At 39.7% G+C, this 12,701-nt stretch overlaps 1 protein-coding gene across 1 annotated transcript in view; it reads right to left on the bottom strand.

Moving 5' to 3' along the window:
* Nucleotides 1-2,195: 2,195 nt before the first annotated feature.
* The window catches only part of RHOBTB3 (Rho related BTB domain containing 3), a 61,023-nt gene continuing 50,517 nt past the window's right edge, over nt 2,196-12,701 (bottom strand). The window contains exons 11-12 of the mRNA XM_040241490.1: nt 9,674-9,770; nt 2,196-4,939 (exon numbers count right to left, since the gene is read on the bottom strand). Coding sequence (XP_040097424.1) covers nt 4,824-4,939; nt 9,674-9,770 — 213 coding nt within the window. The 3' untranslated portion in view covers nt 2,196-4,823. The remainder of the gene's footprint in view (nt 4,940-9,673; nt 9,771-12,701) is intronic.

A 12,701-nucleotide genomic window follows, 5' to 3' on the forward strand; every position in this document is an offset into this window, starting at 1 on the left:
GAACTAGACATGGAACAATGGACTAGTTCAAAATTGGGAAAGGAGTACATCAAGGCTACATATGGTCACCCTGCTTAGTTAAATTTTATGCACAGTACATCATGTGAAATGCCAGGGTGGATGAATCACAGGCTGGAATCGAGACTGATAAGACAATTATCAATAACCTCAGATATGCAGATGACACCACCCTTATGGCAGAAAGTGAAGAGAAACTAAAGAGCTTCTTGCTGAAAGTGAAAGAGGAGAGTGAAAAGCCTGGCTTAAAACTCAATATTCAAAAAACTAATATCATGCATGGCATCTGGCCCCATCACTTCATGGCAAACAGATGGAGAAAAAGTGGAAACGCTGACACATTTTCTTTTCTTGGGCTCTAAAATCCCTGCAGATAGTGACTACAGCCATTAAAACACTTGCTTCTTGGAAGAAAAGCTATGACAAACTTAGCATATTCAAAAGCACAGATATCACTTTGCCAACAAAGGTCAGGACAGCCAAAGCTATGGTTTTTCCAGTAGTCATGTATGGATGTGAGAGCTGGACAATAGAAAAGGCTGAGCACTGAAGAATTAATGCTTTCAAATGGTGGTGTTAGAGAAGGCTCCTGAGAGTCCCTTGGACAGCAAGGAGGTCAAACCAGTCCATCCTAAAGGAGATCAACCCTGAATATTCATTGAAAGGACTGATGCTGAAGCTGAAACTCCAATACTTTGGCCACCTGATGTGAAGAGCTGACTCATTTGAAAAGATCCTGATGCTGGGAAAGATCCAAGGCAAGAGGAGAAGGGGATGACAAAGGAAGAGATGGTTGGATGGCATCACCGGCTCAATGGGCATGAGTTTAAGCAAACTCTAGGGGATAGTGAAGGAGAGGGAAGCCTGGTGTGCTGTAGTTCATGGGTCACAAAGAGTTGGACATGACTTAGCGACTGAACAACAGCAATACCTATGTGAGACCATTCGGCATTTGTCCTCTGATTTATTTCACTCAGCACGTCAAGGTCCATTCATATTGTCACAAATAGTAAAATTTTATATTTTATGGCCAAATCATATTCCACTGTATGTGCGTATACATATATATGGCATGTTTTCTTTATCCACTCATCCACGGATGGATACTGAGGTTATCCCCATATCCTGAAGATTGCAATGCTGCGATGAACACAGGCGTGCAGGCCTCTTTTTGTGTTAGTATTTTCATTTTCTTCAGATAAACACCCAGAAGTGGAAATGCTGGGTCCTACGGCAGTTCATTTCTGGTTTTTGTGAAGCCTCCATACTGCTCCCCGCAGTGGCTGTGCCGGTTACATCTCTATCAACAGTGTGCAGTGTCCCTCCGCATCCTCGCCAACACTTGTTTCCTGTCTTTCTGATGACAGCCATTCTGACAGGGGCGAGGCGATGCCTCGCTGTGATTCTAATCGGCATTTCTTTGAACGTTAACGATTCTGAGCGTCTCTTCACGTGCCTGCTTGCTTTCTGAACGTCTTCTTTGAAAGAAGGTCTATTCAGATCCTCGGCATACTGTTTAATTGGCTTATTTGTTGTTGTTTTTTTGCTATTGAGTTATATGAGTTCTTCACATATTTTGGACACTAACCCTTTATCAGATATAGAACTTGCAAATATTTTCTCCTAGTCAGTAGGGTGCCTTTTCATTTTGCTGGAAAGACCCAAATTCTTAACCCGCTATTATGTGGCGTTGCCTCTGTTTCTCAAGTCTTGCCCCCAAAATAACACATAAGTGCTCATTTCTATGCTACATAATTATCAAAGCTTTTTTTTTTTCCCAAAGAAATGAGATATTTTTGTTAAGAGAAATTCTACCAGTTGTTAAAGATAATATAAATTTCTTTATCTTATCACAGCTAACATATCAACATTCTAAATATTTTGCACATAGTGGTTTTCACAAAACAATTATGCTTGAGACATACAAGGCAGGATTCCCAAATTTACTTCAGCAATTCACATCCAAAGTGAAAATAACTACACGACACTGTGTGAAGCTTGTTTTAAAAAAAGGTTTATTTGTTACAAAAGTGTTAAATACTAAAACTAAAAACATATAAATTCAGATCAAGCTATATTAAAATACACACATACCCTTCTTTGCAAAATTATTAAAGACAGAATTAAACAGATGATTTAAATTAAATAAAATACATGAGGACGTTTTTGTCTGATTATCTGTATCAGTGTAGTGTAGTTTTTAAAATTATAGTTGAGAAGTTCAGCTGTCCACAAAGTCAAATTTACCAAATTCTTCAGTTTTCTGCTTTGGCCCAACAGGAAACCACCGCGCTGGATTAGACAGGGTGAATTTCAGTTAGGTTTCCGAAACCTTCTACATTATACGCCTACTCTGCTACAATACGAACACAGAGTAGTCAGAAGTATATAAAGGGTTATATAAGGTGAAAATCTGGCCCAGAAAGAAAAGGCCTTAGTTCTATTGATACTATACAGTATCTTCTCTAAATAAAATGACTGATAAATATATTGAAGCAGAGATCAGCACAAAGCATACATTCATCTAGAAATAGTCTTTCAATTAGAAAAACTCTAAAAGAAAACTCATTTTCCAAGATAGTTTGTAAGTTTGTTTTTTTAAAAAACCTCTTTGTTACTTTAAATCGAGTTAATCCAAAGGTACTGAAGAGTCTAGGTTAAAATCTAACTTGATTACTGTTCTGATAGCACAGGAGAGCTGTGACACTTGCGTGTTTGAGTCACTCGCAGGTGGCAAAGACCTTTCATGATCAAAACTACGTGCTCAGTGCCAACAGAGCAGCAGCTCCCAAACCCAACTTCCGCTTAGGTCCAATGACCTGGAAACTATCTATAGTCTACGGACATGTTAAATAGTATTTTCAAGGAAATATTTTACTTTAGCACTTATATTTTTCAGTTTCCTAGATTAAAAGGTACTAAGACATAATGCTGTAATAAATGTAGGGGTAAGGATATGCTTATGAAAAGCAAAAGGCTATCATTAACTTTAAAAGGCCTTAAATGTGAATGAATTACTAAAAATCTACTTCAGTATTTATTCTTTACAATGCTAATCCTTGTCAAGTGGGAAAGTTAATTCAAATGAATTAAATACAAAAACTAAAAATGCATTCCAGTAATCTTTATCAACACAATCCAATTAAAAACAGGTTTCTTGTAAGATATTTGTAGAGGATTTTTACTGTTTTATTCTGACAGTGTTGGCAAATATTTAAGGACTAACTATATAGTATTGTATCTAATCTATGGCATAAAACTGTTTAAACAAACTTTAGAATAGGTGGTTAAAAACTATGTGTATTCTAAAGTCACTGGAAATTAAAATAAAAATATATTCCAATACTTTATTACAGATGAAAAGGATGCTAACAATAAATAGTAATCTGATTTTCCATCTCTCAGCTTGCAAGCTTCTGATGTAATTGTTTCTGCTGACATGTGATTCAAAAAAAACTATAATTCTGTCCTCTATCTTAGTACCTTTTTCTTTCCATGTAAGAAGTCTTGATTTATATCCTTTCTTTGAACTTACAAGATAAAATCCTGAAGGACAAGATTCATGTTATTCTTCATTAAACACCCTTTCAGTCCACAGAGAGAATTCACACAGTTCAAGCCACTGACGTCTTAATGTTAGTAAATACACTAAAAGAAAGAAAACTCTTGAGCCTTTGACTGTAAATTCTCTAGAAAGCATCTGTTCCTACGAGCATTTTCATAAATGCATATTAAAGTCACACCGGCCAGTCACTTTTACCAACATCCTGGTCTTAGAGAATGATCAGGGAAGTATTTATCTGTGTGGAGCCAGGACTCCGAGTGTCTCAAAGTGAAGTCAACACAACGCACTTCTCACTTGCCAGTTGAGGTGGCAGAGGAGAGAGGCCCTGGGTGGTACAGACTTCCCCCTGGGGGAAACCCCATGTGATCTCTTTCCTCAGCAAGCTTCCTTCTCTTTGCTTGATGTCCGTGCCTCTTTTCTGCTTTCAGAGAAGATAATGTTCTGAGCAAGACAACATACCCTGCAAGGAGATATGCATAATCTGGGGGGCCCAGTACAGAGTGAAAGTGCAGGGCCCTCCTTCAAACATCATGAATTTTAAGACGGCGATCGCAGGGTAGTGGACCAAGCATGGTGCCCTTCTAAGCAGGGGGTGCTGTGTGAGCACACAGGCTACACGGCCACAGAGCCAGTCCTATACAGATTTCCTGGCTACTAAGAATCATGGAAGACAGGCAAGGTGGATCAGGTGGGTTGTTCAGATAAAAAACAGATTTTTTTCATTATGGTTTGAACACTGTCACTTGATTTGGAATGAGGTGGAATTTCATGTTTAAAATCCCAGGAAAATTTCTAAGATCTCAGTCTGATCAGTCTCCTAGATTTCTCATTATAGAAACAGTCATAACTGGGTCTTTAAATGGCCCTTATTGGAACAGAGCAATTAATCAGATGATGAAATTTATGCATTAATACTACATGATTTTTTAAAATCTGAACATTTCTTAGATGGAAGGGGTATTCATATCACTAAACCAGTAAGGAATCTTAAAGGGAAAAGTAGCTGTACACAGCTTTATATGCTAGGGTGAAGTCTTCATTTTAAACTACAGTATATTTTGTTCCCTTTTAAGATCACAATAGTAGTTTTTTCCAACAACATCCAATAAGCACGTTAAGCTGAATGGTGATTTTTTAAAACTCCCATACTGGTTTCGGTTGCAAGAATTCTCCTGGAACCCAAAAGTACCCCATTCTTCATAATGACAAGAAAAAAAATGCATGTAAATGAAACTCCAGGTTACATTACTAAGCAACGACACTTCCGGGAGTGAATATACTTCCTGTATTCCGCAAGCTGCTTCAAGTACACAGTCGATGGCCATCTGTGCTTTTCAACAAAACTGCGTTCTTCCACTAAAAGTTTTAGAAAAAGAGTGTTAATTGAATATATTCTATTTGGGATCAACTTTCAATATTAAGTATTGGTTTCCTGTGCAACAGATGAGATCCACGCTCTGTGGTACACTTCCTCCCTCCTCTTAATAGGTCATCAGGATTCACGCTATTCTGTGACTTACAATTATATACATCATGTCACTGATTCATCAAGTAGTATTTGATTACGTCCTCCCCACCCCTCGCAAGTAAGACTTCTTTTTCCTGGAGATAAAGGACTTTGTGTTTTTCATTTAGTTTTCTTTGTCGCTAACTCAACCTTCCAAACTCTAAAGTCCTCTCAATTCTTTTTCCCTCTGCTCCTAGACTTCAAGTCTTTCACTCTGCTTTCTCTAGTTTTGGTGAAGCACAACTTTTATTAGCTTCCTGAAAGGGGGGCAAGCATAAAAAGTATTTTTGAGACCTTGTTTGTGATGAAGCATCTTACACTCAACAGATCATCTGGTCTGGTATGGAATTGTCCCTCAGTATGTTGAAGACAGTACCCCACTGCTTCCTAGTTTTCAAGGTTGTTAAGAACTCTACTGCCATGCAGATTCACAGTGGCTGATAAGTCATCTGTAGGTTTTTTTATTCTATAAACATTTAGATTTTCCTATTTATAAGTTGGTGTTCCTGCACAGCCCAATGATGGACCTGGTTCATTCATTAAGCTGAGCACTCAGCGGAGCCTTTTAATATGCCGACTCAGTTTCTTCAGTACTGGGGTAACTTCTTCTATCATGTCTTTGATAATTTCCTCCTCAGTGTTTTTTTCTTTCTTCCTGTATTAACTTCTATCACCCAGATACTTCACTCCTGCACTGAGCCTCTGATTTTTTATTTTAAATCTGTCTCTTTTTTTCCTGTCTCTTTTTGTCCTACTTTCTAGATTTCCTTACCTTGGCCTTTCTGCTCATTTATTTATTTAGTTGTTTGGTTGTTCTGTTCTGTTTTTTTTTTTTTTGCTATCCTATTCTAATTTTCAAGAGCAACTTTTTGTTCTTTTATCGTTTTCTTTAATTATGCTAAAATACATGTAACATAAAATCTACCACCTTTTAACTATTTTAAAGTGTTCAGTTCAGTCGTGTTATGTACCTTCACATTGTTGTCAACCAATCTCCAGAACTCTTTTCATCCTGCAAAACCAAAACTCTACACCCATCAAACATCAGCTCCCTGTCCCCTCTCCCCCACATCCCAGCAACCACTGTTCTACACTCAGTCGCTATGAATGTTGTTTCTCTTTTATCACATTCTATCTTTGTTTTACAAACATGTATCTCTTATTCTTTGCAGATATTAATTATAGGGTTTTTTTTTTTAAGATTTCCTTCTACTCTTTGTTCCTACAAATTCCTTCTCTTCCATTTTTCTTCATTTTGTTTCGGTATTCATCTTTCCCATTGGACAGTGCCTCAAATATCAGTTGCTCCTCAGTTAACCTCTTCATATTTAAAAGTGAAATGCTAGAAAGCTGTTTGGAAATCTTTGGGGCATGGGCAGGACTTGCTGACTGGTGAAGAGTCAAGGTGGGAGTCAAATACCTGGCTGCCCAAACTCTAGAGCCTGGAGGCGGGAAGGAGGCTGGAGGCGGGAAGGAGGCTGGAGGCTGACCGCAGAATGTGTGCACTTTCACGCAATCCCTATGTTTTCAGTCCAGCTCCTTGCCCCAATCTCAGCTACACTCTGAGTTTAAGATTCTCTAGGTTTTTTGGTTTTAACTTTTCCAGGAATAAACCCCCAATTCTTGTGATGATGAGGGAGCGGGACAGAGCATAGCAGAAGCATTGAGCTAGCTCTGAGGCTTTCAGCCCCAAGTCTCATTCTGCTTTCTGAAATTTCTCAAAAATTTGCAAATTTTTAAGGCTTTACAGTATTCTGCTGGCTGGATCAGCTTGTTTCTCGTCAGCATTCCCTTCTGTGGGCATTTAGGTTTCCTTCTGCTAAGCCACTTTCCATTTCTCCATCTACTGTTTGACCCCATCTATTATAATTTGGATTAGCAAGGTCCTGATCCAGGCTGTGGTGCCTAGCTGCTCCGGGAAATTAATTGTACATTTCAATAGGAAGCAAAGGTGATATAAGACTGCTGCCTCGGTTAACATTAAAGAAAAGAGAGAGAAAAAATTTATCATAGATGAGCTCTGGTAGCAAGCAAAAAATCAAAACAAGACCAAAAAAAAAAACGGTTATAATATATAACATAATACTGAGATAAATTAAAAAGAATAATGAATCCATAAGTGCCAAGGGTAACATATTCCTATGCATTGCTGTTTGCTTTCATACGAATCTGGTATGTAAAATACACCTAGTATTTAATGAGCTCTTTCACTGAGCAGCATTAACATAAGATCTTTTCCAGTCTCACTTTTCAATTTCTAAGCACCTCTAAAGAAGAAAAATTCCCAGTTAAGGGAAAACATTTTTTATAATTCCAATAATAATCTGATAATTTTTGAGGCTGAAAATGAAGCTGTAAAGGGACTGAGACATGAAGCCTTTCAATTTCAAGGGACCATGTGAAGTAGGCCAGGAGTCAGGCATCTGGGAAGAGAGGAGACTGTGGCACTGTGTTGGATACACGTGCAGTCGTGCTCCATTTCAGGGTGTTGCCAGCTTGGAAGACGGGCCCAGAAGCGCCAGATCATCCAACTTTTCAAAAGAAGTCCGAAATTTCAATTCTTAAAGTGTGACACGTTACAATGTTTAAATGTTGACACTAAAAGAAGTTATAATACCATGTGGTAGAGATAAGATCCTTGGGCAAGTTACATTCCACCCACAGACTCATCAATTTGTGACTGCTGATATCGGCCATCAAATTCTCCCTTATACACAGGGGCTTTTTTTTTTTTTCTCTGCCCAAGAGGACATATCACAACAGGTCCTGGATGTGAACAGGCACCACTGAATCAGAGCACTCAGGATACTATTTTTATTTCCATCAAAGGAACATCAGTTCCTGACATCACTGACATCACTGACATAGTCTCGTGTTGTTACCCTGCCTTCTCAAATTACACCCTGGAGTCCTGCTTCTCACTATGCCAGGTGGTCATAACATGCCTAATAGGCAATTGTATAAGCAATAAAATAAAATAAAAATGAATAACTCAAAGGACTCAGAGAACATCTTTCTCCCTAGGTTGCAATGGTACTCCATGGGTATCCTGTGCGTGCATGCTCAGTTGCTCAGTCATGTCCAACTCTTTGTGACTCATGGACTGTAGCCCGCCAGGCTCCTCCATCCATGGGATTCTCCAGGCAAGAATACTGGAGTGGGTTGCCATGCCCTCCACCAGGGGATCTTCCCGACCCAGGGATTGAACCCACATCTCTTATTAAGCCTCCTGCTTTGGCAGGTGTGTTCTTTACTGCCAGCGCCACCTAGGAAGCATACGTGTATCATACATCTACACAGAACAGTAATCGGAAAACCAGCTTGTCTTTCATGAATGAAGGTAGCCCTAAAATCAAAATGTCCACTTATTTCATTTTTAATTGCCTGATTAAAGAATAACTGTGTAAGAATGCCCCCTACTAACAGCAAGGGGATGTATGCCTTATGTTTAAGAATGAATTCTGGTTCTTGCACAAAGTAAACAGTAAATATCTATTGTTCCTGCTATGATGTGTTATGTTCCTCTCCTGCACTGTTAAGATTCTATGGAAAGAGGCTCCCAACAGGCATCCAATGTGTGCTGACTGGCTGAATACATCTGCCCAAAACTGACTGTGTGTTTCTTGGTTTCCCTAACTATGCAATGAATAGGTGAATGAAAACAAGAGAGGTGGACATCTAGCATCAGATGCTCTTTTACAAGCCAATTTTTACATTGAAGATTTCTACAGGTAAAAGGGAAGTACTCTGGATGAAGGCGGCTGGCAGGAGTTCAACAAGCTCTGGCCCCTACCCCTCCCTCCTCTCTGCTACCCACCCCACTCCCGCCCACCTTGCAAGACCTTTGGTCATTGCCAGGGAGACTTCTCTGCTTAGCTGACTACCTGACTGGGAGATCTTTACCTTCTCCTTTTTATCAATAACTTGATTGTTCCTTGACTCTTTTCTAGGCAATAACATGAACGAACCACTGTATCCAAACTGACTACCTTGATGACTCTTCTATTTTCATTTTCTTTCATCTTATGCAGCACTCAGAAGCTCACCGTTTGACTGGTTTTAATCTCTATAATTTACCTTAAAAGATCACATTAAGTATACTCTTTGCTCAGTAAACTTTGCAACGCTCTTTGATCAATAAAAAAATTATTATTGCCAAGTAATATGATGGACGTATACAGAGACAGGAGATAACCAGTACCAGTCGGGATAAATTTTTCTTTATAAGAAGAGAATTTAAAAAGCTGAACTATTTAAATGTTGCTTCTGACTTAGATGGTTAAAACCAAATCTCATTTATCACAACCAAATACCATGTGAGGCCACTTTATCTAATTCACACAAAGAAATGCACTTAAAAATGGATGGGAGCTACGAAACCAGCATTAGAAAGAGTCTTGTGCAACACGTGGCAACTTCTTATGAAACACAGGTTTTATAAGTATACTCATTACCACACTGCATACTTAAAAGGAATGTCTTACACTGACTTATTTTTTAAAAACTACTATTCCTACAAATTATGTCTCAAATCTAAGAAAAAGAGTATCATTTTCCCCAAAAAACATTAATTAGCAATCTACCTGAAAGATCCTGAAATTCAGGCTTTTGACTGAAGATGAGGTAGTTAGTGGCGATGAAATGAAGCAGCCAGGTTGAGAGGCAATCGGAGTGGTGAAACTGCAAGAAAAACGGAAAGTGAAACAATATTGTACATAGACAGTCAACATGATGATATGATTGAGGGAATGGTCCAGGAGAACTCACGGACGGCCCAATTCCATGTTTAATGTGTCTGTACACGATGCAACCTTCAGCCCACTCTGACAGCAGGCAGGAAAAGGGAGCCTTACTAACAGATCATAATAAAATCACATCAGTGAAGAAACCAAATCAAATGAAGAAACAGTTATGGTGGCCACAGGCTTAAAGGCTTAAAGGCTTTTAAGTAGATGCATGAGTACATCTGTGGGTAACAAAGTCTACTGGAGATTCTCGAGGATTTTCATTTAAGCTTTTCATCGAAGGTCGTGGCCTTCACAAACTACACTTATATCTGTGTGGCAGAGAGGGGATTAGAGTTAATAAAGGGATACACTTGGCCATATCTCAACAAATTCACCTGCAGAGAAAACCAAAGAATATTCTGAGGAGGGAATGTAATCAATCTAAGGCTATGGGTTTCAACATGTAAGTATTTCTGTGAGGTTATGGACGAATAGCTGCTTATAACTGGCATGTAGGTTGCACTGAGCAGGATTTCCAGCACATTTATCATCCTGAGTTCCAACAGCTGGTAAAAGGGATACTCAGAAACTTGGCCATGACATCATCACCTTGGTGCCAAGCCAGTGACACCTCCAACCCATAACTAATCCATCCAACCACGCAATTCGGATTATAATAACTTGCTGACAGGCAACTTTGGAACATGAGGCTAGTTCTTTCAATGTTACTGTGGTGAGATAGACGTCACATGAAACTCACCATTTTAACCACCTTTAAGTGTACAATTTGTTGGCATTAAGTCTGTTCATATCATTGTGCAACCATCACCGCTGTCCATTTCCAGAAGTTTTTTATCATCTCAAATGGAAACTCTGTGCTCATTAAACAGTGACTCCCCTTTTGTCCTACCCCCCAGTCTCTGGCAACCACTGTTCTATTTTCTATGAGTTTGGCTATTCCAGGTAGCTCATGTAGGTTATACAAAATTACGTACCGTTTGTCTTTTCTCTGACTGATTTATTCTACTTTATTCTATAAGGTCCCCGAGGTTCATCCATGTGGCAGCATGCATTAAAACTTCATTACTTTTTAATGAACAATACTGAGTCATTGGCAGTGATATGGATGAATCTAGTCTGTCGTACAGAGTGAAGTTAAGTTAGAGGAAAAAAAATCAAAGATCATATATTAATGCATATATATGGAATCTAGAAAAATGGTACTGATGAAGCTATCTGCAGGGTAGGAATAAAGATGAAGAGGTAGAGAACAGACGTGGACACATGGGGGAAGAGAAGGCTAAGATGAATAGGGAGATTAGGACTGACGTGCACATTGCCATGCTAAAATAGATAGCTGGTGGGAAGCTGCTATATCCCACGGGAAGCTCTGTGATGACCTAGGTGCTCTGGGATGCGGTGTGGGTGACGGAGGCTCAAGAGGGAAAGGGATATATAGCTGATTCACACTGTTGCGCAGCAGAAACTAACGCGACACTCTAAAGTGACTATACTCCAATTAAATCACACGCACACATGGGTTTCCCAGGTGGTACTACTGGCCTGCCAGTGCAGCAGATGCAGGAGACCCGGGTTTGAGCCCTGGGTCGGGAAGATCGCCTGGAGGAGGAAATGGCAACCCCCAACAGTGTTCTTGCCTGGAAAATTCCATCAACAGAGGAGCCTGGTGGGCTACAGTCCATGGGGCCTCAAAGAGTCAGACACAACTGAGCACACACACACACATCACAATACACACAAACTCCGTTCCTTTTTGAGGCTGAGTAATGTCTCACTGCATGTATCGCATCTGTTTAATCCACTCATCTGTCGACATTTAGGTTGTTTCTACCTTTAGGCTGAATATATTAATAGATCTCTTAAGTGAAAGTCGCTGTCGTATCTGACTCTTTGGGACCCTATGGACTGTAATCCATTGAATTCCCCAGGCCAGAATACTGGAGTGGGTAGCCATTCCCTTCTCCAGGGGATGGTCTCAATCCAGGGGATGGTCTCAACCCAGGGGATGGTTTCAACCCAGGGATTGCACCCAGGTCTCCCACAATGCAGGCAGGTTCTTCACCAGCTGAGCCACCAGGGAAGCCCAAGAATACTGGAGTGGGCAGCCTATCCCTTCTCCAGGGGATCTTCCCAACCCAGGAATCAAACTGAGGTATCTTGCATTGCAGGTAGATTCTTTACCAAGTGAGCTATCAGGGAAGCCCCAGCTCTCTTAGAGAGAAGAGAATTACTACCCACTCCAGTATTCTTGTTATACTCAAAAATAGTATATAAGCAAGAATACTGGAGTGGGTAGCCATTCTCTTCTCTAGGAGATCTTCCCAACCCAGGGATCAAACTTGGGTCTGCTGCATTGCAGGCAGACTCTTTACCATCTGAGCCATCATGTAAGCAATAAGTAATACTACATTGAAAACAGATTTGTAATCTCCAATCTTAAGGAACAAACTCAAGTACCACTCTTTTTAAGTCATAATGTGGGAATATTTGAACATGTAAATTCAAATGTCCCTCTGATTTTAATTATGTTGGCGTTGTTCATTTGCTAAGTTGAGTCCAACTCTTTGCGACCCCATGGACGCCTGCTGGGCTCCTCTACCCACGGGATTTTCTGGGCAAGAATACTGGAATGGGTTGTCATTTTCTCCTCCAGGAGATCTTCCTGACCCAGAGATTGAATCCGTGTCTCCTGCATTGACAGGTGGAATCTTTACCTCGGAACCATCAGGGAAGCCCTGATTTTAATTATACATAATCGGAATTTTTGAATTATAAGAGACTTTATAACTCATTTAATACTATATTGCATTTTAACAATCTTTTTTCACTTCATATTTTCACTGATTAGAACACTGCCTACAGG

Source organism: Oryx dammah, unplaced genomic scaffold (genome assembly GCF_014754425.2).
Source record: "Oryx dammah isolate SB20612 unplaced genomic scaffold, SCBI_Odam_1.1 HiC_scaffold_5, whole genome shotgun sequence".
Lineage (NCBI taxonomy): Eukaryota > Metazoa > Chordata > Mammalia > Artiodactyla > Bovidae > Oryx > Oryx dammah.